At 38.9% G+C, this 27,116-nt stretch overlaps 1 protein-coding gene across 1 annotated transcript in view; it reads right to left on the bottom strand.

Moving 5' to 3' along the window:
* The window catches only part of TTC27 (tetratricopeptide repeat domain 27), a 176,991-nt gene that overhangs the window by 126,602 nt on the left and 23,273 nt on the right, over positions 1-27,116 (bottom strand). The window contains exons 6-9 of the mRNA XM_047782314.1: positions 21,132-21,296; positions 18,542-18,675; positions 10,582-10,694; positions 4,569-4,635 (exon numbers count right to left, since the gene is read on the bottom strand). Coding sequence (XP_047638270.1) covers positions 4,569-4,635; positions 10,582-10,694; positions 18,542-18,675; positions 21,132-21,296 — 479 coding nt within the window. The remainder of the gene's footprint in view (positions 1-4,568; positions 4,636-10,581; positions 10,695-18,541; positions 18,676-21,131; positions 21,297-27,116) is intronic.

Below are 27,116 nucleotides of genomic sequence, written 5' to 3' on the forward strand. Positions count from 1 at the left end.
GAGCTAAAAAGACAATAGACAGAAAAAAAAAAAGAGAGAGAGAGAAAGAAAATGCCTGTGAAATTGAAATGCATGAGTAACATGTGGGGAGACAAGTATTCAAAACAGAAAGGAACTCAAAACCCTGGGTTATCCGGCTTAATACAGACGTGCCCTCATGTCTATCAGATGTATCATGGTGATCTCGCCAAGTTATATTGCCTATCTTTAACAATTAATATTAAAAAACAAGTATGCCATGGAAGAAAAGTATCATTTTTATCTGTAAAAGTGGTTTGCAAACTATTTTAAGTTCATAGGTAAGTATTTATTAAACAGCTTTAAAATTAACAGCAAAAACAGAAAACATATACAATATAATGTGTAACTTCCAATGGTCCTTTCCCTTTTTTCATTAACAGAGACTTTGGGGCTCCAGGCAGACAGTCAGAAGGCAGGCTGCCAGTATCAATTCACACTTAAGCAAAACTTTTGCCAATGAAAACTGAAACACCTGTATGAATTAACTAAATTGTTCCCATTTTTAACAATGAAAGGAAATGAAAAGCATTACTGAATGTCACTGACTTGGCTCATCTGAAAGGAAATAACGTAGATAACACAGCTAATTTTAAATTATCAAGCCAATACAACATAAATGGCTCTCTAAAACAATATGGGTTACTTTTACTATGACTCATTCAGTTTTCCTTAAATGTGAGTTTAGACTATCTCAAGAATAGCATTACATAATGACAATGTTTAAAAAAAAAAGGATTCCTTTTGGGACAATCTTCTGACGTTGTTGAATTAAAACATTTTTCCAACATTATCTCACATATATTTCAACATATGGCAAACACTGAAAACACTGGCAAAATTTTTCCAAAAAAGAGATTTCATCATTATTATAGTCAACTTTAGGACAGCTCATTAAAACTGAACAAAATTCAGGACCAATGTGCCACTCATCTGTTAATTCATTATTTATCAGATATCCACTAACTATGGTTCCTATCCCTCCAAGTGCTCACAATATCCTGGTAGGAGTGTGCAGAGGTCAACGGGACTCGCTCTTCTAGCAACAGAGGAAGACGCCTCAGAGTCTCCGTACTGACAGCTCCAGACCCCAGACACCTTGCTGCAGCCAGAGCAGGGACTCGGATGCTCAGGAAGGAGGAGGACGCGCTTTCCTCTCTACTCCCTTCCTCTCCACATCTACACCTAATACCAAACAGCCCTTATCCACTTTGGAATTCCTATTCCTTGAAAGCAGTAATGTTCTCCTACTAACCAGCCACCAGATAACCTGACTCATCATTGAAGGCTACCTACTCTGAAGTATTTTCATACACATTCTGTCACGTGACCCTCAAAACAAGTTTTTAGTGCCAAAGGTGGGACACATCACTCCTTCCCTCATTTTACAGAAGAGGAAGATGAAACAAGTGGTTATTAGCACACACTAGGCACTAGCTGGGTAGTAGCACTACCTATGTTATGGGACTCGGTGGAGCAATACAGCACCATGCTGCAGGACAGAAACAAATCCTGTCCCTGGTTCTAGGGAGCCTCATTCATTCCCGTGTTCTGCATACTTTTCCTGAGCAGCAGCTCTGAGGAAAACACTGCAGCGCTGCAGCAGGCCTTGAAGAAGACCCAGAGAAAAACCCAGACCAGTCCCGAAAACAGAAGTTTATGTTTCATGGGGAAGATGAGACATATATATAATTACAATAAACCAGACATGATCCTTATTAAAAGAGAGTTCAGGGAGTTCCCTTCACGGCTCAGCGGTTGCCAAGCCCAACTAGTGTCCAGGGGGCCCAGGTTCGATTCCTGGCCTTGCTCAGATGCTTGAGGGTCTGGTGTTGCCGTGAGCTGTGGTGTGGGTCACAGATGAACTCAGATATGGTGCTGCTATGGCTGTGGTAGAGGCCGGCAGCTGTAGGTCCAATTGGCCCCTGGCCCGGAAACCTCCATATGCCGAGGGTGCGGCCCTAAGGAGACAAAAGAGAGAGAGAGAGTTCAGAAGCCAGGTAGCACCTAAAAATGGTCCCTCTTGCCTCACACACTCCTCTGGAGTTATATAAGATGAAAATAAGGGATATTTATGTACAGGATATAAATTTCAGTGACATTCTCCACTGAAACGAGAAACCACTGCAAATTCACCTTATTATCCCCTTCAGAATCATGCACAAAGGGATAAGAGAAAGGACTGAATGAGAAAAGGAATAGATGACGAGGACTGATTTGGGTTTTCTGGTGTATTGCGTATGTTTCCTTTGGATAAAAAAGGGAATGGGTGGTGGTGCACAGCCCAAAGTATGCATGGGATGCCTCAAGCCCTCCTCACATACAAGTTCCCTGCAATACTTCTTACCAATTAAAGATTTACTTGGCATTAACAAACTCATCTCTTAGAAGAGTTAGGCCTGACACTGTGAAGCACTGTCACTGAACATCTTTCCTCCAAAAAGAGATCAGTCCTCACATTGGTTCTCATTTGGAAATAAGCTAGAGGAGAGCAGAGAAAGTATGTATTCTAAAGCCCCGAAAGGAAAGTATGAAACCCGGGTTTAAAACCTTCTCTCCGAGTGGAGGATGAGTTACCTAGTTAGCTACCATCAGAGATGACCAGAGTTAACTTCTTCAGAAGCACCTCACTGTACAGAGGAATAAGGCCGGGAAGAGAAATATTTAAAAAAGGAAAGAAAAAGAATCAGAAAAGAAAAAAGAAGAGATACACCCCACCCATAAACACTAAAAAACAAAAATTAACTGTTCAAATGTAAAAAGAATATTCTCATGTTATTTCAGGGTAACTGTGGATACTACATATACCACAACAATCAGAGGAGGAAGCCAGTCCCAAGATGATGTTACCCTCATGGTCCCCATGAGAGGCCAGCCGGTATGCTTCCTCTCACTCACTGCATCCTGTTTACCTCGTCCTCAGAAGAAACCCAAGCACCCCAGTCATCATTTATCATCTAGACACTAGATGACAGCACCTAAATGACTGTCCCCATCGGCTCTGGCCTCCCTCCCTGACTCGAGCTCCCCATCATTCCAGACCTTCGTGTCCTTCCCCGGGCCTCACATCAGGAAGACCAAGTTCAACAACACCTTCCCACTGAGATCTTCCCCCACCATCTTGCCTACAGCCATCCCCAACCCATTCTTATTCCCTTATGCTGTTTCATATTTACATGAGCGCTTCTATTAAATCTCTATTTCTTTCTTTGTCGACTGTGTACTTCCCTGACAAGAATGTAAACCGCTGGAAACTCCAAGAGAGAAAAGACTGTTTACTGTTGTATCTCCATAATCAGCACAATGCCTGATATGTATTAAGTGTTCAATCAACATTAGCTGAATAAATAAATGGGAGGTGTATAACAATTTTTTTATGTGTCCCTTCTAAAAAATGTTTACCTAAACACACATATGCTATTATGAATAAGAGCAGATTTCTAAGAATACCAAAGCGGAAAAATAAAACAGGCACTCAGAGGAATCAAAAGATTAAATCTAACCAGTTCCAAAACTGTATGTAGAAAATGGCAACGGGTAAAAATTATACTACAGTACAAAGGAAGCTAGCTTTTCTCTCTACCAGATGAAAGTACTTTATTTTTGCCTTATCTGAAAAATAACAAAGGAAGAAAACACCAGAATTCTAACTTAACTCCTATGATAATAAAAATGCCTTTGAAAAACTGATGTATCTTAAGAAACTTGTGTTCATTAAAGACATACATATCTCCTTTATATCCCTAAAGCTAGAAAGATACTCACTGACCCTCTCACTCTGTAACTCTTCTCTTCTTGAAAAGCCTTCTTTGATCTTGAATCCTCAACATCTATCACTCTATCTTACTCTATCTATCCTTTCACTGCCATTCTTCTCCAACTGTGGTCTTCATCTATCAACTTTATTTTCTTACACCCCATTGCCTCCTTAATTCTCTGTACTGAGGTGACTGCCCGGCTATTCCTCCGAAACTGTCCTAGAGATAAGCAACACACACAGAACCATCAAAGCCCCAGCCATTCCTCCTGACTGCTGCACTGCAGAACACTGACAAGCACCCCACGCGCCTGACACTGCCTCCTGCCTCGGCCTCCGTAACCCATGCTCTCCTGGTTGTGGTCATTGCTCTCTGAAGCCCTCTTGCTCATCACGTCTATGCAGCATCACCCCACATTTAGAGTTGTACACTATACCAGCTTCGGAGTAAAGATTCAAACTCTTGTTCTGTCACTTCATTTACTCATTCGACAAGTATTTATTAAGCACCTACTCTGTGCAAGATACTGGACTAGGCCCTGGGATCAAACAATGAACAAGAAAAATTTGGACACAGGCCTCAAATCCAGGCAAGCATAAAGAAAAATGCTTATGTCTAAATCGGCACTAAGATATGTAGCTTGGAAACTAAAACGATGAGGTTTTTTTTTCCCCTTAATTTCCTTAGGTGGCAGTGTTTCAACATAAGCAATCTGAGGCAAGACTACACCAGAGGCAAAATAATTTACAAGGAAGAAAAAAATGAAACAGAACGGAAAAAGACATTACTCACTGATGTAAATGCCAGCAGCTCCTCTTCAGTTAACTTATGTACTGGGTTATTCTTTTGGAAATTTGTGCTTTAAATTAAAAAAAAAAAAAAGGCAAATTAATTCCAGAATCATGTCGTAATGAATGAAATATAATTTTTAAAAGGCAAGTAAGCTATTTATATTTGAAAGCACATATTTCAATATTATTGTATTATATATAAATGTAGAGATGAGTGTGCCAAAGATAAGCACAAAAAGTAATAAAATACTGACAAATAAAATGTGGTTGGTGTATTAAACGCCAACATAATTTCTTGTATAAGAAAAAATAGGAGTTCCTATTGTTGCTCAGCAGTGACTAGTATCCATGAGGAAGGGGGTTTAAGCCCTGGCCCCAATCAGTGGGTTAAGGATCCAGCGTTGCCATGAGATATAGTATAGGTCACACACATGGCTCACTCTGGGGTTGCTGTGGCTGTGTTGTAGGCTAGCAGCTGCAGCTCTGATTTGACCCCTAGCCTGGGAACTTCCATATGCTGCCCTAAAAAGCGAAAAAAAAAAAAAAATCCAATCTGTGCCACTCCACAAAGAAAAGGTTAAGAATCAATATGGCACCAACTCCTACTTATTAAACTTACGCCAAAAAAAAATTTACCATAACCATGAGACAGGCAAAAATTAAGAGATTGTTGTCAAAGAGGCAGAACAATGGGAATTCTTAAATCCCATGCTGATTCAAGTGTAATTTGATTGAATAATTTTGAAAAACAATTTAGAACGACCTTGTAAAGTGACCATTCACATACCTATCTCAGTATTTCCAGCCTAGGTATAGAGCCTAGAAAAATTCTTTTTTTTTTTTTTTCGTCTTTTTGCTATTTCTTTGGGCCGCTCCTGCAGCATATGGAGGTTCCCAGGCTAGGGGTCGAATAGGAGCTGTAGCCACTGGCCTACGCCGGAGCCACAGCAACGCGGGATCCGAGCCACGTCTGCGACCTACACCACAGCTCACGGCAACACCGGATCCTTAACCCACTGAGCAAGGGCAGGGACCGAACCCGCAACCTCATGGTTCCTAGTCGGATTCGTTAACCACTGTGCCACGACGGGAACTCCAAGCCTAGAAAAATTCTTAAACAGGTGTACCAGGAATGATACACAAAAATTTTTTTTAAAAAAAGGAGTTCCCATTGTGGCTCAGCAGATTACAAACCGGACTGATATCCATGAGGATGTGAGTTCAATCCCTGGCCTCAAAGAGTGGGTTAAGGATCTGGCATTGCCATGAGCTACAGTGTGGGTCGCAGATGTGGTTCAGATCCCACATTGCTGTGGCTGTGATGTAGGCTGAGAGCTGCAGCTCCAATTCAACCCCTAGCCTGGGAACTTCCATATGCCACAGGTGTGGCCCTAAAAAGCAAAAAAAAAAAAAAAAAAAAATCCATGTAATATTGTGTGCAATACAGAAAATCTGCCAACAGTCCAAATGTCTACAAAGGAAACTAATAAACTATAAAATATTCACCCAATGGAATGCCGTACTGCAAAATAAATTGCAGCTATATATAACAACACGGATGGGTCACAGAAACACACAGGGAGAGAAAAAAGCAAATCACAGAAGACTATATAGTAAGATTGCTTTTATAAAGCTCAAAAATAAACAAAATAAAGCAACTGACTTAGAGGTATAAAAGATATGTGAGTAAATATATTTTTTGAAAAGGTAAGAAAATGGCAAAGACAAAATTTAGGACTGTGACTCCTTCCTTTTAAAGAGAGGCAGGAGGATGAGATGAGAAAGAAGAACATAGACTGAGCTAAGGGCATTTGCAATCTTCTAGTTCTTATATTGGGTAGTAGGTTCATCTTACTATTATATTATATGACCTGTATTTATATATTATGTGAGTTATTTCATATGGAAATATTACTTGTATTAAGAATGAGGAGTTCCCACTGTGGTTCAGTGGGTTAAGGATCTGATATTGCCACAGCTGTGGTGCAGGCTGCAGCTGCAGCTCAGAATCAATCCCTGGCCCAGGAACTTCCATATACTGTAGGTATAGCCAAAAAAAAGAGAAAAGAGAATGAAAAGAAAGGAGTTCTCATTGCGGCTCAGTGGCTAACAAACCCAACTAGTGTCCATGAGGACGTGGGTTTGATCCAGGCCTTGCTCTGTGGGTTAAGGATCCAGCATTGCCGTGAGGGGTGGTATAGATCGCAGACTCAGCTCAGATCTCGCCTTGCTGTGGCTGTGATGTAGGCTGCAGCTACAACTCCGATTCGACCCCTAGCCTGGGAACCTCCATATGCCATGGGTGTGGCCCTAAAAAGACAAAAGACAAACAAACAAAAAATGAATGAAAAGAAAATACCAGCTCACAAAACAGCACCACTTCTTCATAATTTTCAATATTAACAAAGGATCTTACAATGAGCATAAAATGTTTATATAATAACTGTTAAAGGAACACATTTTTAATTGCTCATAAAAAAAATTAATGAATGGAAGGAAAGAATTATGAAATCATTTTATGTCATACACCTGAAATTAATAAAATGTTATGTCTCAATTTTACCTCAATTAAAAACACACACACAAAATGCACACACAGACATATATAAACATTTCCAGTTTGACTACACAAAGGAATTATGTATCAGTTGGCAAGATGATCCAATTAATCTCTAAGGTTCTTTCAGTTCTAAGACTAGACTCTGATAAGTGAACAAAAACATAAAAGTCATTCCAAGACAGGAAACCCATCCAAATGGATCAACATTCCCCTCTCACATATAAAATTCCAATCCTAATGACATTGCTTAAAGTATACAGATAAAGTGAAATGCTACAGGCTCATTACAAATAATTATGATATAGTAAGTGAATCAGGCCACTATAATTTATTGATTTAGGCTTAGAAGATATTACTCAGCACATCTGAAAATCAGACTGTTAATTCAAAGGGAATTACCCTTCCCACACCAGCTGTCTGAATTATTGAAGGCTTGCTGTATTTGAAGGAATTCCTCCCACAGTTACCTCACATAAAAGCAATCAGGTACACTGATGTATGAGACATGGGACAAGGGCCAGCACATGGTCTGCAGGTAAAATCAAATTCAATCAGGAGGCGAGTGAAGAGCAAGAGTGGAAAAAAAGGAGCATGAAGTTTAGTCAGTCCATCTATAAGAATTCACCCTAGGAGTTCTCTGGGAGTCTAGAGGTAAAGGATCTGGCAATTGTCACTACTGTGGCTCGGGTCCCTGCTATGCGTGGGTTCAATCTCTGGCCCAGGAACTTACTTTTTTTAATTTTTAATTTAAAAAAAAAAAAAGAATTCACCACTTGTCTCTTTTGCAAACTATCTAGCCTATCACAATGTCCAAGTCACCTCTTCACAGGGATTAATGGCCATGGAGATCAGACGCTGCAACAAAACCACTGCCTGCCCAACCCTCCTGGTAATTCAGCTCATGCAAATCATCAATTCATTGATATTCTCACCTAGAAGTTTATAAACTGCATTAGATGCTCTAATATTCAGAATATAATCAAGTAGTTTCTACTAAACAATGATTTAAATTGCCCATGAGGAGTTCCCGTCGTGGCGCAGTGGTTAACGAATCCGACTAGGAACCATGAGGTTGCGGGTTCAGTCCCTGCCCTTGCTCAGTGGGTTAACGATCCGGCGTTGCCGTGAGCTGTGGTGTTGGTTGCAGACGCAGCTCTGATCCCGCGTTGCTGTGGCTCTGGCGTAGGCCGGTGGCTACAGCTCCGATTGGACCCCTAGCCTGGGAATCTCCATATGCCGCGGGAAATTGCAAAAAGACTAAATAAATAAATAAATACATAAATTGCCCATGAAATCCATTCAGTACTTTCTATGCATACATACAGATTCTATCAAGATCATATTTGGGGGGAAAACTGTATTTAAAGACAAGCATTTTCTTGGGGATTTTTTTGTTTGTTTGTTTTTTGGTTTTTTGTTTGTTTGTTTGTTTAGCTGCATCCACAGCATTTGGAAGTTCCCAAGCCAAGGATCAAAGCCATGTCACAGCAGTGACCTAGACCACTGCAGTGATAACACTGGATCCTTAACCCACTGCACCACAAAAGAACAACCTATGCTATTTTTTAAAAGATTATTTTGGCAAATTCATAACTGTCAATTCATTAGAAAACTAAATCAAACCAAATATATTCCTAGGCATTCTCTCAGTCGTGCTTTAGCTGAATTGAATTAGACTTCACAGTTGAGAGAGGACTAAAAATCCAAGAAAATGCTGGAGTTCCCTGGTACTCAGCAGATTAAGAATCTATTGTTGTCACTGCTGTGGCTCTGCAGCATGGGTTCAATCTCTGGCCTGGGAATTCCTGCATACCGCAGGCATAGCCAAAAAAAGAAAGAAAGAAAGAAAAAGAGCATAAAGGAAAACTCAGAATTTAGGTCAGTAAAACCTGGACTCAAGCCCTTGCTGCACTGTAATTCTAGGTGAGTCATTTCGCCATTTGAACCCTGATTTCCAATCTGAAAAATGTTAGGATTGTTATAACATTAATGAGAGGATAATATGAAAGTACATGGTATAACTCCTAGCACATCATATTGCTTGTAAACGGCTGCTATTTATATTACTTACATACTAAGTATCATTTATGAATTGAACAAATCATTTTTGCAATAAGCATAAATTCTGTCACCGCAATCAAATAATGTGATAGAACAACTGATTTGGATTTAGAAACAGAACTCTGTGTGATCCTTTTTAATCAAACAAAAGGGGACTGTAGAACTAAATTTAACTTTTGTATAAATGGAAATGTACTGTTAGTGTAAAGGACACAAAATGCTATGAGGTGAACACAGAAAGATCAGTTCTACCGAGCATTTTTTTAAATAAATGCTCCCTTTCTTAAACTGCCTATTACTAATTTAAACAATCTCGATATTGTAACTTTGTAAAATATCCTATTTTGAACAATATTAAATCTCCAGATGAAAAATGGGATGTTTATTGGTCTAAAAGACCATGTTAATTAAAAAGATAAAAAAGAGGTAACTTTACACTGGAGAAGCCTGGAAGACACGACTTTAACCATGTGATCAAAGTTAGCATGACCAGTGGTGGAACAAATCAAACTGTGTGCCACCTCCTGGGATGTAATAAGAACCACAAAACCTCCCTTCTCTGATAACCCTGCTAATGATGTTGAATGTGAATCTAATCATAATTTTTTTTTAATCAGATAAATTCAAAATGAGGGAGTCTATGTTTCAAGTGCCAAGATCAAGAAAGTTAAGGAAAAATGAAGAACTATCTCAGATTGATAGAAACTAATGAGATACGGCCACTAAATGTAACATGTATGTTCTAGGCTGGATCCTGTGCTATATAAAAGATTGGGAGAATTCGTAAAACTTGAATGGGGTTTGAGTATATTAAGTATTCATAGTAAAATATGAATGTTAATTTCCTGATTTTGATAGCTATAATATGGCTATGCACAAAAACTCCCTTGTTTGTTGAAAACAAACTCCAAAGTATTCAGGGGTGACAGAACATCATGTTGAAAAATTATTCTCAAAGAAGCGCTTTGCAATGCCTTACCCTGGCAACATTTTTCCAAATTTGAAATTATTTCAAAATAGAAAAATAAAATAAGATGAAGAACTCTTTCTACTACATGGAAGGTTCTACTATATTAAAAATAATTCTCTCCTTTGAATGCAGATATCCTCAAGGGTCAAAACTGTCACCTATCCTAAATACTTCATTAAGAGTCTATTCCTAGCTAAGGCAAATGAAAGAAATTTCGTTTATGAAGAAAAGAGGATAAGTATACCAACTTACAGAGATTCCTAATCTCTAACCCTTTAATTGGTTGCCCAACTATCCTCTACCTTTATAAGTCATTACCCTATTTCCTGTGCATCCAGAACTCTGCAGACCTACTTGAACAAACATTTCCCCAACACAAGAGAACTAAGGAGTTGAAGGTAGCCAAATAAGTCATTAACTTACCAGATTCCAAGGATTACAGCAAGCTCTTCAGCACACAGGTCGGGCATCTGAAACTGTTCGCAATCTGCTAACTTTATCTCATTTAGAACAGTATCATCATTGAGCTCAAGATTCTGGTGCAATACAAAAGAAAATATTTAGAACAAAACTTAAATTTGATTCATTCAACGGACTATATGCAACAGACTGCTGGGGGAGATAACATCATTTTGTTTAAGATTTTATAATGTCTATATATAGTCAATAGTCTGCTTCTTGTGAAACACACATTTGGGGACAATCTACTGTGAGGAAAAGGAAGCCATGCTGTCTACAGCTCAAGAATGCACTAACATCAATAATAAGGAATAACAGCTATCACTGATTGAGCTTAATAGGCAAAAGCCCCCCACTGATGCATCAGGATTCAAAAACCAGATCTTCCTACTCTGCTTCTAAATTATTACCTAAAACATCAACTCCCAACTCTGTTTCTCAATAGGACCTCGAATAGGCGAAACAATGTGAAAAAGGAATAAAACCTGAAAACTTAGAGAACTTGATAGAATACTTGATTTCGAGAACTACTATAAAGCCAAGACAGTGTGGTACTGGTATGAAGACAGACATACAGACAAAACAAACAGAACAGAGTCCAAAATTTTAGACCCATGTTAGATGGTCAACCAATTTTCAACAAGGTGCCTAGGTGAGTCAATGAAGGAGTTTTTTCAATAAGTGATATTAGAACAACTAGATATCCATTTGGGAAAAAAATGACCCTCTGCTCTTATACCAAACATAAAAATTAAATCAAAATTGATTACATACCTTTCTATAGAAGCTAATACTAAAAACTTTCTAGGAAAAAAAAAAAATCTTGGGAGGAAAAGCTTTGCAACTTTGGGATAGGCAGACAGTCCTTAGCCAGGACACAAAAAACCTGAACCATCAAAGAAAAACTTAATAAACTGGATTTTATTTAAAAACTTATTTGAAAAAAATTATTAAGAAAATGAAAAGCTGGGAGTTCCCATTGTGACACAGAAGAAACGAATCCAACTAGGAACCTTGTGGTTGCAGGTTCAATCCCTGGCCTTGCTCAGTGGGTTAAGGATCCGGCATTGCTGTGAGCTGTGGTGTAGGTCGCAGACATGGCTGTGATCTGGCTTTGCTGTGGCTGTGGTATAGGCTGGCCGCTGTAGCTCCGATTCGACCCCTAGCCTGGAAATTTCCATATGTCACAGGTGTGGCCCAAAAAAGAAGAAAGAGAAAGAAAGAAAAGAAAGAAAGAAGAAGGAAGGAAGGAAGGAAGGAAGGAAGGAAGAAAAGCCAAGCTACAGAGTCAGAGAACATATAAGACAAATATCTGAAAAAGTCTTGTATTCAGAATATGGAACAATAACTTAATAAGATAAACAATCCAATGTAAAAATGGACAAAAGATTTGTACAAACATTTCACGAAAGAATGGCCAGACGAGCACACAAAAAGATCCTCAACAACAGCAGTCAAAAGGAAAATACTAATTAAAATCAGAGTTTACACCAGTACACATATATTAGAATAGATAAAATTTAAAAGACCGATAATACTAAATGTTGACAAGGATCCGGAACAATTAGAACTTTCCTATATTGTTGGTACAAATGTAAAATGGTACAACTAAGAAAACAGTTTGCTAGTTTCTTGTAATAAACATATTTACCATATGAGCTATCAATTCCAGTTCTATGTAGTTACCCATGAGAAACAAAAACATATGTCCCCCCCAAAGACATGTATATAAAGGTTCATAGAAGTTTTATCAATAATAACCCCAAAATGGAAACAACCCAAATGTCTGTCAACAAGTAAAAACATTAAAAAGAAAAACTATGCAATATCCATTTAATGAAATTATAATTAGCAATAAAAAGGAAGTACTGATGCATGCAACCACATATACATATCTCAGAAACATCATGCCGATCAAAAGAGGCCAGACACAAAAGAGTACATACTGTATGATCCCATTCACATGAAATTCTAGAAAAGGCAAACTACCTGTAGTCACAGAAAGCAGATCAATGATTGTTTAGGGCCAGAGGGATGGGGGACTAACTGCAAAGGGGCAGGATGGAACTCTCTAGGGTAATAAGATGAATCTTGACTATGATGATTGAGTATATATATTTTTCAAATCTCATCAAACCATACAATTATAAATTTTCTGTATTGGAAGTTCCTGCCATGACTCAGCAGTAAATGAACCTGACTGTATCCATGAGGATGCGGATTTGATCCCTGGCCTTGCTCAGTGAGTTAAGGATCCAGCGTTGCATGAGTTGTGGTGTAGGTTGCAGATGTGGCTTGGATCGATCCTGTGTTGCTGTTGCTATTCCTATGGCTGTGGCTGTGGCCTAGGCTGGCAGCTGCAGCTCTGATTCAACCCCTAGCCTGGGAACTTCCCTATGCCGTGAAGGGAGGCCCTAAAAAGACCAAAGAAAAAAGAAAAAAAATTCTGTGTTAAGTTATATCTCAATAAAATTGATTTTTAAAAATTAATCATCAAAAAAATTGTAAAATCGCAAAGAGATACCACTACACAGAACTCACTAGAGTGACTAAAAAAATTTTAACTAACTATACCAAACAATGGTGAGGATGTAGAGCAAGTGGTGCTCTCGTGTATTGACGGTGGGAATGTAAAATGGTACAGCCATTTCGGAAAACAGTTTGGCAATTTCTCATCAAGTTAAAAATACACTTACCACACAACCTAGCCATTTCATTCCTTGGCATTTACCATGAGAATTAAAAACATACGTTCACAGAAAGACTTACACATGAATGGTTCAAGCAGCTTGATTCATAACAGCTCAACACTAGAAACTGCTCAACTGTCTACCAACAGATGAATGGAAAAACTCACTATGGCTTATCCATACAATGAAATAATACTCAGCAATAAACAGGTGCTAACCATTGGTATCAAAATACAGATGAATCGCAAAACATTATGCTAAGTGAAAGAAACCAGACACAGGAGAGTCATACTACATGATTCCACTTATTTGAAATTCTAGGAAAAACAGCTCTAACCTGTGACAGAAAGCAGATCAGCGAGAGGGAAAGCGACTGACTGCAAAGCAGTATGGGTGGACTTTTTGACATAATGGAAATGGTTCTGTATTTTGGTTACAGTGGTGGTTACATGGGTCTATTTGTTAAAACTCATCAAACTGGACCCTTAAAAATGGGAGCATTTTACTTTACATAAATTATTCCTCAATAAAGTTTGTTTGAAAATGTTTAATTTGGGAGTTCCTGTCGTGGCTCAGTGGAAACGAATCTGACTAGTATCTGTGAGGATGCAGGTTCAATCCCTGGCCTCTCTCATTGGGTTAAGGATCCAGCATTGGCATGAGCTGTGGTGTAGGCTGCAGATGTGGCTCGGATCCTGAGTTGCTGTGGCTGTGGAGTAGGCCAGCGGCTACAGCTTCAATTCAACCCCTATCCTGGGAGCCTCCAAATACCACGGATGCGGCCCTAAAAAGACAAAAAAAAAAAAAAAGTTTAATTCAATAAAAGCAGCTAAAACTAGGAAGACTTTAGATAGAGCTGAATGAAGCCCCCACAGTTTCACAGAGTCTGTGGCTTAGAGGCCAACCTCTTAAATGTGCTCAAATCACAGCCCTAAGGAACAACTTCCCTTGTCCATCCTTGAATTCACCTTAACTGTAGGCCCAGCTCTACCTGTAAAGTTTCAAGAAAGGAGTACAGCAATTTCCAACAACTGCTGATGGGAGGAAGACAGCATTTTAGGCAGCTGCTTGGTCTCCAATGAAAAAGTACCTCTTCCTCTCTGGCCAGAACAACTTCAAAAGGCAGAGCTGGCAGGTACACAGCGCACCCTGGTGGCCAACCATTTTCAACACAAGCCTTTCATAATTTTTAAAAAAGCAATACACGTAACTTTAAATTTTTTTTATTTGTCCCTTTTTTTGTTCTTTTTTTAAAATTTGTCCTTTTTGTCCTATCTGAGACATACGGATTTTTAAAATAAGCAATACATGTAACTTTAATTTTTTTTATTTGTCCCTTTTTTTGTCCTTTTTTATTTGTCCTTTTTTTTTTAATTTGTCCTTTTTGTCCTATCCGCGGCATATGGATTTTCCCAGGCTCGGGGTCAAATCAGAGCTGTAGCCACCAGCCTACGCCAGAGCCACAGCAACACCAGATCCGAGCCACATCTGGGATTCATTCCGCGGTGCCAGGATGGGAACTCCTTTAAATTTTTTAATAGCCACATTTTAAAAAATAAAATAGGGAGTTCTCATTGTGGCTCAGTGGTTAATGAAACTGACTAGTTCCATGAGGACACAGGTTCAATCTCAGGCTTCACTCAGTGTGCTAAGGATACAGCATTGCTATGAGCTGTGGTGTAGGTCGCAGACACAGCTAGGATCTGGCATTGCTGTGGCAGTGGTGTAGGCCAGCGGCTATACCTCCGATATAGACCCTTAGCCTGGGAACTTCCGCATGCCGCGGGTGTGGCCCTAAAAAGACCAAAAAAAAAAAAAGTAAAATAAAGTGATTTAACCTAATGCATCAAAAATATCCTTGTAATATGTGTCAATAGAAAATTATTAATTAGATGCTATACTTTCTTTTTGCATGCACAGTTTATGAAATCTCAGCTTGGACCAACCAACTTTCAAGTGATAAATGTTCACATGTGGCTACCACACTGGACAGTGCAGCTCTAGAGTATCTAAAACTCTCACCTTTTCACATCCTGACAGGGCTGCATCAACCTGCTTATTAATACCCAATGTTTGCCGAGTGCCTTTACAGATCTAATCTGATCCCTTAAAAAAGTGTGATGTGAGGAAAAACAAACAAGGAAGCTAAGAATATAGCGTTCCCAGGTTCTCACCCTGCTAGATAATAAAGATGTGACAGGAACCCAAATTCCCACCTCCACCAGCAACTCCTTCCCTTCCCCACAGAAGACCTGAGACACATCAGCTTTAGCAACAGGGCATTATTTACTTGTCAGATACAAATCCGTGATTGAAACAGTTTTGATCTTCTTTCAAGATTCACTATGTTCCTATTTAGCTCTTTTTGAAATTAAAATGGGTCAGCTTGCAGTACCTACTTACTTAACTGTTCTACAAACCGCACAATTAAAACACTGTTCTTCTAATTTAGTCCCACTCCAAACTCACAACATTCTACTGAAGCAAGAAGTCAGCTACAGTGTTTCAGACCTCCTAGTCCAGCGATGCTTATAACAGTTATTGTGTACCCATAATAGATTTGTTTCTTCTTTTAGTGTTGCCCCTGCCGTGTAATAAATGCTGTATCTAGATTATCGGGCTAAAGCCCAACACTGCATGAGTGTGGGGTTCTGCACAGACTTAGTCTTTGCACATAACCTTGTGCAATCTTGCAACAGAGGCCAGTCCCATAAGACACACATCTGAATTGTCTTGTATGACTGAATTTTTCTCATTCTGAATATCCTTGACATTACACCTGACAAAAATGAAAACTGATATTTCAGATCTGTTTTCTGAAATCTTATAAAGACCCATGCAAGAAGTGACTTTACAACTACTAATTTTGTATCTGTTTGAAAGGGTGTTGGGTTGAAGTGGCAAACAAATGAGTGCCATGTTTGGGATATTTATTTAGTTTTATCTTTAGTTAAACACCATCCTGGTGTATTTATTTACCTCACATAATACGTGATACATGTGATACGCTATTACAAGATGTATAATTTTGTGATCTTTATTTCCTCTGTATTCATTTTAAGCATCTTAATAAACTGCTTAATGTAAAAAAAAAGAAAAAATTGGCACATAATTTATCCAATTTGTGAGATACACCACATTCAGCATTTAAAGTCTATTTCTAATTAGTGATGTTGATCGTGTATGTGTCTGTGTTTTCTGTGAATATACAATTTTAACCTATTCTTTCTCCTCACACTGTGCAACCCCCCAACCATGATTGAACAATATAGAACAGAGGCTGTGCCTTTGGTTTGCACATTGGGGTTGCTCATAACTGTTGGCTTATTAAACCCTAAAGTCCAATAGCTTTAGGCTATGTAATTCCCCATTAACAAATTAAAAATCTAGGGAATTCCCTGGTGGCTCAGCAAGTTAAGGATCTGGCATTATCACTGCTGTGGCTGCTGTAGTTTACTGCTATGGCACGGATTTGAGCCCTGGCCTGGGAACCACTCCATGCTGTGGATGTATCAAAAAAAAAAAAAAAATCTAGGAAGGCCCAAAGGGAAACACTATGTTTCTTCCTGGCAATAAAGTCACTGTATTTCCTCAATCCTAATATATATTTTTCAAATTGCAACACTGCTAATTAAGATATGTTTTGTTTTCACTACAATTGGTATAAAACTGCTCCTTTTTCCCTGAATAGTGGCTATTAAACAGATGGTGACTTTTACAATCTCATAGTATCTTTGACATAGGAAATATGATACACGACTAATTAAACAAGCAAGTCTACCTTTCACCCATGAGGATACAGCTGTCCCGATACAATCCATACCTACATAACATAATTTGTATTTTCTACCTTGAAGTAATTAATGAGAATCATAAAATTATCTGAAGATATCTCAAATATGAAGGATTAAATATTCTGTATTAAATTATACATCATTTTATACATTTCTCATGATAATCATATCCTATTTATAATCAAAGAAGATAATTTTCAATAGAAGAACTCCACATAAACAAACAATCAATAATGCATTACTGAATTAAATGCTTATATTGCAGAACTAAATCCCTTTTCACTGATGCTATGCGATGTCTTGAAAACCAGACTTGTGATAGTTAATCTAAGACTGAGGAAGTGACTTAGGTTATAACAGGAGGCTGAAGGAGGAGAGTCTGTAAATGGAGGATGGCAGCAGGTATCAACACACTCCCTGGACCAGCATCAACAGAGCAGTACACACGCATTCAGCTTCTCCTACTTCAGGAGGTACAGGCTGCCCCCTATGCAGACTTACCCCTGAGTTTCTCCACTTTTCCCTCCCTTCCTTCCTTCCTCTTTTAGAATCAACAGCTGTCCCCCACCACCACCCCAAAGTTATCAGAAAAGCAAACAACGAAAACCTGAAGCAAGCCCAGGAGGTACATGCTCTCATCAAAGGCCTTCCTCAGGACCCCTTACTGCTGTCAGTCTTCCTTCCCATCTCCCCAGCCCCTACCCTTGACACTATTTTCGGTACAGAATAGAATTCTAGTGTTCAATGCACCTCATAAATTTGTTTGAAGGTTGTGGAATGAAGAGTAGCAAAACCTCGGTGTTAAGGACAATAGTATCAGCCAAAGGACAGCAGAAATGACCGGTATGAGGACTCTGGGGTAAGCAAATATAAATGCTAATGGCCTCCATGGACGTAGATGGAAAGGCCTATTAAGTAGGTAAACTGACTAAGAGCTATAAATTTAAGCTGCAAGAGAATGTAGCCAGGTCAACCATCCAATAATGACAGAGTAACTAAAGACAGATTAGAAAAAAAGTAAAAAGGAATTCTGAGCATCTGTTTACATATTTAGAAGAAGTCCAAGAAATTTCAAGTCTCTCAATATTTGAAAATATCAACAGGAAGAAAAAACAAGGTAGCTGCTTGAAAAAGTAGTCTCTACTCAGTCTGCCTGTTGGATTTTTTCAAGGACAGTAATATATAACTAACTGCGTTATTAATTCGTATTTACTGATGTCTAGAAGAAAAACAACATCTTATCTCTATTTAAGGCAAAAATGGCTTAAACATGGGTTCTGTTTTGGGTTTTTCGGGTTTTTTACCATTCAGCCACCTCATAAAAGCTCATGAAGAGTCAAAAGAAGCCTCCTCGCACCCAACCCAGTGTTTCTACAAAACTCACCAATGGAAAACTGCTGGAGTTGGATGCTAATTTAAAAAATTTATGACCCTACTCACCTTGGTTAAATATTCCTGAGGAGTGGGTGCTGGACTGAATTCACAATTGGAACAGACAGGTCCTTCCCTTCTTACATCTAGAATAAGTTGTGCCACATAATTTTCCTGGAACCGTGTCCTTTTCCCCAAAGCACCTGAAAAAATATATATTAAATTATGTCTATGAACTCAACAATCAGACCTACTGTACTATCATAAAGAGCTGTATTTTCAGAGTGCTTTAGAGCTTATAAGATATTTTCTGCACTTCAAATAAGAGAAAGCTGAGTTTCCACTGATGAGTTTAAAATGACTTTTTATAAATTTATCAAGCCATAAGCTACAGGGCCAGAACTCAAACCAAAGACTTCTGCCACTAGATTTCACATACTTACTTTTGCATTAAACTACCTTCCTCCTTAAAAAAGAGTAACCCATCAAGTGTTGTAGAGAGAAGAAATATTATCCTCTCCATATAACAAATGAAAAAACAAAGGTTCTGAACTGTAGTCACTTGCTCAGTATCAAAGGGTTTTCATTATCAGAGTCAGAGCTTAAAGCCAGGCTCTTCGGGTTCTAAATCCCACAGTCTATTACACTATCTGGCTCCATGTAAAACTGAACTTTTTTCTCATTTTGTTTCTGAAATAACTTGCTGCAGAACAGCTTTAGAAAAAACAAAAGCTCCAACATCTCTTCTCTGGCGAGAGTCAGATTACAAAGAACCTTGACTACAAAAAGTCTGGATTTTATCCTGTGATGAGTCTGGCTCTGTGCTACACAACAACCTTTTAAACATGGTATATATACTAAAAATAGCGATTGAGATGGTCTAACACAACTTACTTTTTTATAGTTAAGTCTTCAGATGAATGGAAAAAAATAATAACATGATTCTCATTTTATATTTGTGAGCACATTTGTATTTTTAAGTTCTTCAAGTCTTAACTTGGGAAAAATATGAAGAACTAGCTAGTAAAGACACCAACAGTTAACACTGACTATACTGAGTCCTACGCTATTAGTTTTTTCAATAATCCAAAAAGAGTCTCTTAGGACCAAAACCCTTAAAAACATAATCTCTGAAACTTATATTACATATAACTATATTCTCAAATACAAGACTCTCAAACATGGCCATTATTCCAAAAGTTATAAGTTGGATATTTAATAATTTTCCCCATACAAACAAGGTAGTAAAAGGTGGCTAAGATCCCAGACTAGGAAACAAAGTCATATTTACCTTATAATATATCTGAAAGATTTCATTGACAGGACTAACTCAGAGTTTGGCGACTAAGAATGGGCCTTAGAGTAATCTAGACCTAGCCTGGGAAGGACAAATAGGTTCAATCATTTCAACATTCTGTGAATGCTTGTTTCAGCATTCACAAAGCCCAGGTATAAATGGTGTAACCAACTGATGATGTCTAACTTTCAGTAATGTTTCAATATTGAATGCCAACTGTATTGTGAGACTAGGGACAGAACAATACATTAAAAGAAAGCAATGTTTCTAGGGGGATGCACTGAAGGTTTGGGATGGAAATGATATAAAATTTGGTTGTGATGATCACTGTACAACTATAAATGTAATAAAATTCACTGAGTAATAAAAAAAAAAAGAAGGAAAACAAAGTTTCTTATTTGGTATTCAGAATACAGAGATTTTATGGAAAACTCTTTAACTGATTTGTTCTTCCAACCAATGTTTATTGAGTGCCTACTGTATTCCAGACAGTGTTCTAAGGCAATGAAAAACATCTAAACAAAACAGTTAAAAATTTCTGTTCTTGGAGTTCCCGTCATGGCGCAGAGGTTAATGAATCCAACTAGGAACCATGAGGTTACAGGTTTGATCCCGGGCCTCGCTCAGTGGGTTGAGGATCCAGCGTTGCCATGAGCTGTGGTGTAGGTTGCAGACATGGCTTGGATCACGAATTGCTGTGGCTGTGGTGTAGGCTGGCGGCCACAGCTCCAATTAGACCCCTAGCCTGGGAACCTCCATGTGCCACAGGTGCAGCCCTAAAAAGACCCCCCAAAAAAAATTCTGTTCTTAAGGAATATAAGAAAGGCAGGATGGAAACCACGGGTGTGGTATTTGCAAGAAAGGGCAGAGTTCTCTTGTAGTGCAGCAGGTTAAGGATCCAGCATTGTCACTGCAGTGGCTCAGATCGCTGCTGTGGCATGGATTTGATCCCTGACCCAAGAACTTCCATATGCCACAGATGCAGCCAGAAAAAAAAAGGTGGGGGGGGGGATGTAGAGAGGCCAAACTAAAGTTGGGCATCAGGAGGGACCTTGGGAAGCCCACATCCACAACCAAATGGGTTAAATTCATTCGTGTACTGACTGGCTGCCATATGTTACTCATGTGTGTCTAACTAGATTAGAAAATAAATGGGCATCTGCAGGAATAAAGAAAATATATAATCTCAATTCTATTCTAAAACTATGTACTTTTAAAATAAAATCTTTAAAATCTATATTTGTAAAGCAAAGAGGACACAGAAAACAAATACAGCCATATAATACAGCTGAACTGCAAATACAGGTATTTGTTTTATCATGAGAATAAATCAATTATCCACAAAAGGTAAAAAAATCTTACCTGTCAAATCAATTTTTAATCTGCTAATGTCTTTAGCAATATTGAACTCATCTTTTGCTTTTTTATATTCATAATAATATAAAAATGTATATGCACATTCCAGGTGGAACTGAATGGCCAAATATCGCCCTGAATCATCTACAAACAGGTTCTCCTGTTTCATCACTGCAAGACAAAAGATGAAACATTAAAAAGTATGATGAGAATAAAAGTATATTAATAAAATAGTCCACAATATGTGAAGTATAGCTATTACATAGTTTCTGCTCCTAAAAAAATTCAAGCTGGAAGGTGAAGAAAATATAAAGTAATAGTTGATAGCAAACATTCTCTAAGCCCTTCTATGTTCCAAGTTTGTAGCTAAGGACATTTATACATTATCTCCTTTATTCCACATAATCCTAGGAGATATGATTCATAATACTGCTCCCTCTTATTTTAGAGAGATTGTCTTAATCACGCTATATGAAAATACAGCAACAAAAGGTGATGATACAACGTACCAAATGAATCTGCAAAGAGTTAAACAATATGAAAATTTAATGAAGAGGAGATCCGTTACAGACATTTTTCCACATAAAGAATAAAGCATCTCGCCCTTAAAAGGAGAAACAGATTTATATCCATATATATACCAAAGACAATATAAGTTTCAAATAGAGAATGAGTATTGGCTTAGCAGTAATACTCTATTTCTCTAAACACCTGAGATGAAAAGATGGGAGGATAATAGCTTAGTGACATGCGTGGTATCTGAAGTAAGCTGATCATCAAAATTAATTATAAAGGGGCTAGCTGGCATACTCCAAAGGGGGCTGACAAGTCCCCTCATCCAACCCTCTCCAACATCCCTGCCAAACTATTCTTCACAAATGTTCCCATAACAGGATCAGCATTTCACAAAGCAGTTCACAAGATTGGAAGCTAGATGAATGAACAGAAAATGCACTTACAAGGCCTCAAGACTGAGAAACAGTTTTCTGTCGTTCAAGCTGAAAGGAAGTGATGTTAAGAGGTATCTACTCTGCTCAGCACCAAGTATCTCACATGTTGTGTTAAGTTCTCACCACGATGTCTTCAGGGTTGACATTAACTCCATTTAATTCATTAGAAAACTGAGCTTGGACAGCCTGCCGGCTACCTCAGTTGTTAGGTGATAAAGCCAGAATTTGAATCCAAACTTGATGGGAAGAGGGGAGGAGGGACGTGGCAGAGCAAGGACAAAGCTGTGCAGATGATGTTAACAAAACCTAATCTAGGAGTTCCTGCCATGGCTCAGAGGTTAGCGAACCCAACTAGCATCCACGAGGACAAAGGTTCAATCCCTGGCCTTGCTCAGTGGATTAAGGAGCCCACGATGCCATGAGCTGTGGTGTAGGCCAGTGCTATAGCTCTAATTGTACCCCTAGCCCGGGAACTTCCATATGCCTCAGGTGCAGCCCTAAAAAGACCAAAAAAAAAAAAAAAAAAGATATAAAACCTAATGTACTTTATCACCTCATAATCTAACAGAAACCTAAAGTTAAGAAGCAGACATCTGGAATGCCCGTCGTGGCACAGAGGAAATGAATCCCACTAGGAACCATGAGGTTGCAGGTTCAATCCCTGGCCTTACTCAGTGGGTTAAGGATCCAGTGTTGCCAGGAGTTGTGGTGTAGGTCACAGATGCAGCTTGGATCTAGCATTGCTGTGGCTGTGGTATAGGCTGGCAGCTGTAGCTGCAACTTGACCCCTAGCCTGGGAACCTCCACATGCCACAGGCATGGCCCTAAAAAGAAAATAGAAAAAAAACAGACATCCTTTGTCTTACCATGAACTGAAATTAAAGTGAGTCTAAAAAAGCAAGATGGTGTTTTCCTATATACTGCCAGTCCTTTAAAGAGATTCTTAACTCAAATAAACAGACTACATCAAGATGTACATAGCTGACTTCAGAAGGCAGGCAGGTATGCGAATACGAACTTCTCTCTATGAAAATCCTTCAATAAATTTCCTCTATGCAAATCAAACTCAAGAAAAGCTGGTGGGAATTCCCATCATGCCGCAATGGAAATGAATCTGACTGGTATCCATGAGGATGCAGGTTCGTTCGATCCCTGGCCTTGCTCAGTGGGTCGAGGATCCAGCGTTGCCATGAGCTGTGGTATAGGTCACAGACGAGGCTCAGATCCCACATTGTTGTGGCTGTGGCGTAGGCCAGGCAGCTGTAACTTCAATTCAACCCCTAGCCTGGGAACTTCCATATGCCGCAGGTGTGGCTCTAAAATGCAAAAGAGAAAAAAAAATGCTAGAAAAAACGAACAAGGAAATTTTCAACCAGGAAAATTGGAAAGGATACCAAATAGAGTTTAGGAAAAAAGTTTTTTTGGAGTTCTCTTGTGGTGCAGCAGGATGGGGATCTAGCACTGTCACTGCAGCAGCTCGGGTTGCTGCTGTGCTGCAGGTTCAATCCCTAGCCCAGGAACTTCCCCATGCTTCAGGCATGGCCAAAAAAACCTTTTTAATTAAAAGTAAAAATTGATTGCTTCTCGGCCTTTTGGCTAAGATCAAGTGTAAAAGTAAAAATTGAATGGACAGACTAAAGAACTAGAAGACAGACCTAAATAAAATTATGCAGAAGGCAATACAGGGAAACAAAGAGGTAGAAAATGAAAGAATTAGAGAGTGTTGGGATGTAAATGAGAAGTTCTAACTCGTCTGAAGACCTAGAAGGAGAGAAAAGACGATAAAGAAGAGACAGTATTTGAAGAGAGAATGGCTATGAATTTTCCAGAGATATGGAAAGACACAATCTCAAAGTCAGAAAGCCCACTAAATCCCTAACAAGATAAACCCATACTCTGTCCAGTCACAGTCAAACTAAAGAACGCCAAATACAAAGAGAAGATCTTAAGAACAGCAAAAGGAAAAAGGCACACAAAGAACAACTGGATCCACAACACCAACAGTGGAAACCAAAAGAAAGCATGGTATCTTCATGGTATCAAGAGAAAATAACTATAAACCTGGAAGCTCTTAGCCATAATTCAAAGTGAGGGAAATAATATTTCCAAGTCAAAAGCAGAATTTATCACCAAGATATGTTTGCTAAAACAGAAACAACTATAAATTACCTGAAATAAGTTATAGTATACCAAAACATAACTTCTGAGTTTTACCTCACTACATCTCCCCTAGGTGGAAAAAGCGAGAAAACACAGCTCAGAGCAAGACAGGAAAGAACCAAGGGCCACAACCTAACACTGCAGTTTCACACTTGAAAAAACGGTGCATTGGAGTTCTCCTAATGTGCCGCAGGTTAAGGATCCGGCACTGCCATTGCAGCAGCTTGGGCCACTACTGTGGCAGGGTCTGATCCCTGGCCAGGGAACTTCCACGTGCCATTAGGTGCAGCTAAAATGAACAAAAAATCAAATATACAATACAGAAATATTAACTATAGTCACTATGCTATAACACGCAAGGTTGAATTTTTTACCAGCTCTCTTGAGGTAATTCACATACAATTCAGTGGCTTTTAGTATATTCTAAGAAATGTGCGACCATCACCAGAGTCAACTTTCAAAGTTTTACAACCTTAAAAATAAATTCTGAACTATCGCGCTCCTACCTCCATCCCTCCCATAGCCCTAAACACCGCTAATCTACTTTATGACTCTAAATTTGCCTGTTCTTGGCAATTTATATAAATGAAATCACATACTACATCGTCGTTTGTAACTGGCTTCTATAACTCAGTCTGTTTCAAGGTTCACTTGTGATGTCATAGGTATCAGGACTTCATTTCTGTTTATGGTAAATAGCACTACAATGGAATCCACTGTGTGGATACATGACATTCTGTTTACCCATTTATCATCTTAAGGACTCTCCCGTCTTTGAGCTATTACAAATAGTGCTGCTATAAACATTCATATACAAGGTTTTGTGGGGACCTATGTTTTCATTGCTTAGGTATATATTTAGAAGTCGAGTTGAATCACAATAGTGACTCTGTGCTTAACTGTTTAAGAACTGCCAAACTGTTTTCCCAAGTGGCTATACCCTTTTGTACTCCCACCATCAGTGTTCCAATTTTTCCAGACCTCCAACAATACCTGTTACTATCTGGCTTTTTTATTACAGCCATTCTTGTGAGTATGAACTGATATCCCACGGCAGTTTTGATTCACGCTGCCCAGGACTAATGATAGTGAACTTTTTTTTTTTTTTTTTCATGTTCTTCGTGGTCATTTGAACGTCTTTAGGTAAATATCCATTCAAATCATTTGCCTATTTATTTATTTGCTTTTTAGGGTTGCACCTGTGGCCAATGGAGATTCCCAGGCTAGAGGTCAGATAGGAGTTGCAGCTGCTAGCCTACACCACAGCCACAGTAATGCCGGATCCAAGCCACGTCTGCCACCTACACCATGGCTCATGGCAATGCTGGATCCTTAACCTGAATCCTTAACCCAAATGCCACTGAGCCAGACCAGAGATCGAACCCGAATCCTCATGGATACTAGTCGGGTTTGTTTCTGCTGAGCCACAATGTGAACTCTCATTTGCCCATTTTTTTAATTAAGTCACTTGGGTTGTGACTTAATTAAGTCAACTCTGGGTTGTCAGAGCTCTTTATATATTCTAGACACAAGTCCCTTCCTTATCGGGTATATAATTTGCAAATATTTTCTCTCTTTCTATGGTTTGTCTTTTCACTTTGTTGACAGTAGCCTTTGAAATACAAAAGGTTTTTTTTTTTTAATTTTGATGAAATCCAACTTATCTATTTCTTTTGTTGCTCAGGCTTTTGGTGTCATAGCTAAGAATCCACTGCCAAATATGAGGTCATAAAGATTTAGCCCTATACTTTCTCCTAAGAGTTTTATAGTTCTAGCTCTTACATCGAGGTCTCTATTCCATTTTAACTTTTGGATATGGCATAAGGTAAGGGTCCAATTTCATTCTTTTGCATGTGGCTACCCAGCTGTCCCAGCACTATTTGTTGAAAAGACTACTCTTTCCTCACTGAAACATTTAATACGTAAAGCAAGTAATTATGTTCACATTGTTAGGAACAAGATTTTTTAGTTTAAGAAAAAGACAGAAATATCAATATAAACACACTTTTCAAGGTTAAATTTTAATTGGGGCTTCCTGATCAGGGTCAGGGACTTGACAGGCATGTTTGCTGGGCCTGTTCTGAACGGTGATCAACTAGTACATTTGCCAGGAATGAAGTCTCACAAAGAGCCTCAGCTGGGTGCCTGCCTAAGTTTGAGATATGAGTTATGCATTTCCAAAACCCAGACGGGTGACTTAAACAAAGCCTCAGCCAACATGCTTGCAAGGTCCAGGGCTCACCCAGAGAGTGTGCTGGGGCGAGGATCAGTCAGAGACTAGAGCAATTTGTTTGCCGGAGCTGGGGTCTCAATTGGTGTGCTCAACAAGGCCAGGAACTTAACCAACATTCAACAGAGCAGGTCAAAGATTAAGCTGTGTATCCCGTGAGGTCAAGGCCAAGGGGAGCAGCCAGCACAGCAGGAGGTAGTCAAAGAGACAGCCTACGTGGCTGGAGATTGATAACACAGAAGACTGCACAAGTACTTACACTGAGGTTGATGGGAGCCTGGTTTTCTTAAAGGGAGTTACAAATTTGGAGGAGAGAAGACTAAAATAAACCCTGTGATACTGAATTAGAATTGGCTGTGATGTAAATTCATGGTTTTTAACATAGACAAAAATAGAAACAGATACAAATATACACGGGTAATTATATATACACACATATATATACTTTCTAGCTATGTCTGTTGAAAAGCTTTTAAAGGAATCAGAGCTCCTTGGAGAAATTACTGATTCCAGGGCTGGAGCAAGGAAATACAAAATGAGGCTAAAGCATCTCTGTATGTCAGAAAATAAAGTGTTCAAAGGTATGTCCAATTTGAACAAGTTCCCATCGGCCAAATCTGGGATAATCTGAGCATGAAAACAATGACTGTA

This window comes from Phacochoerus africanus, chromosome 5, assembly GCF_016906955.1.
Source record: "Phacochoerus africanus isolate WHEZ1 chromosome 5, ROS_Pafr_v1, whole genome shotgun sequence".
In the NCBI taxonomy this organism is placed as follows: Eukaryota; Metazoa; Chordata; class Mammalia; order Artiodactyla; family Suidae; genus Phacochoerus; species Phacochoerus africanus.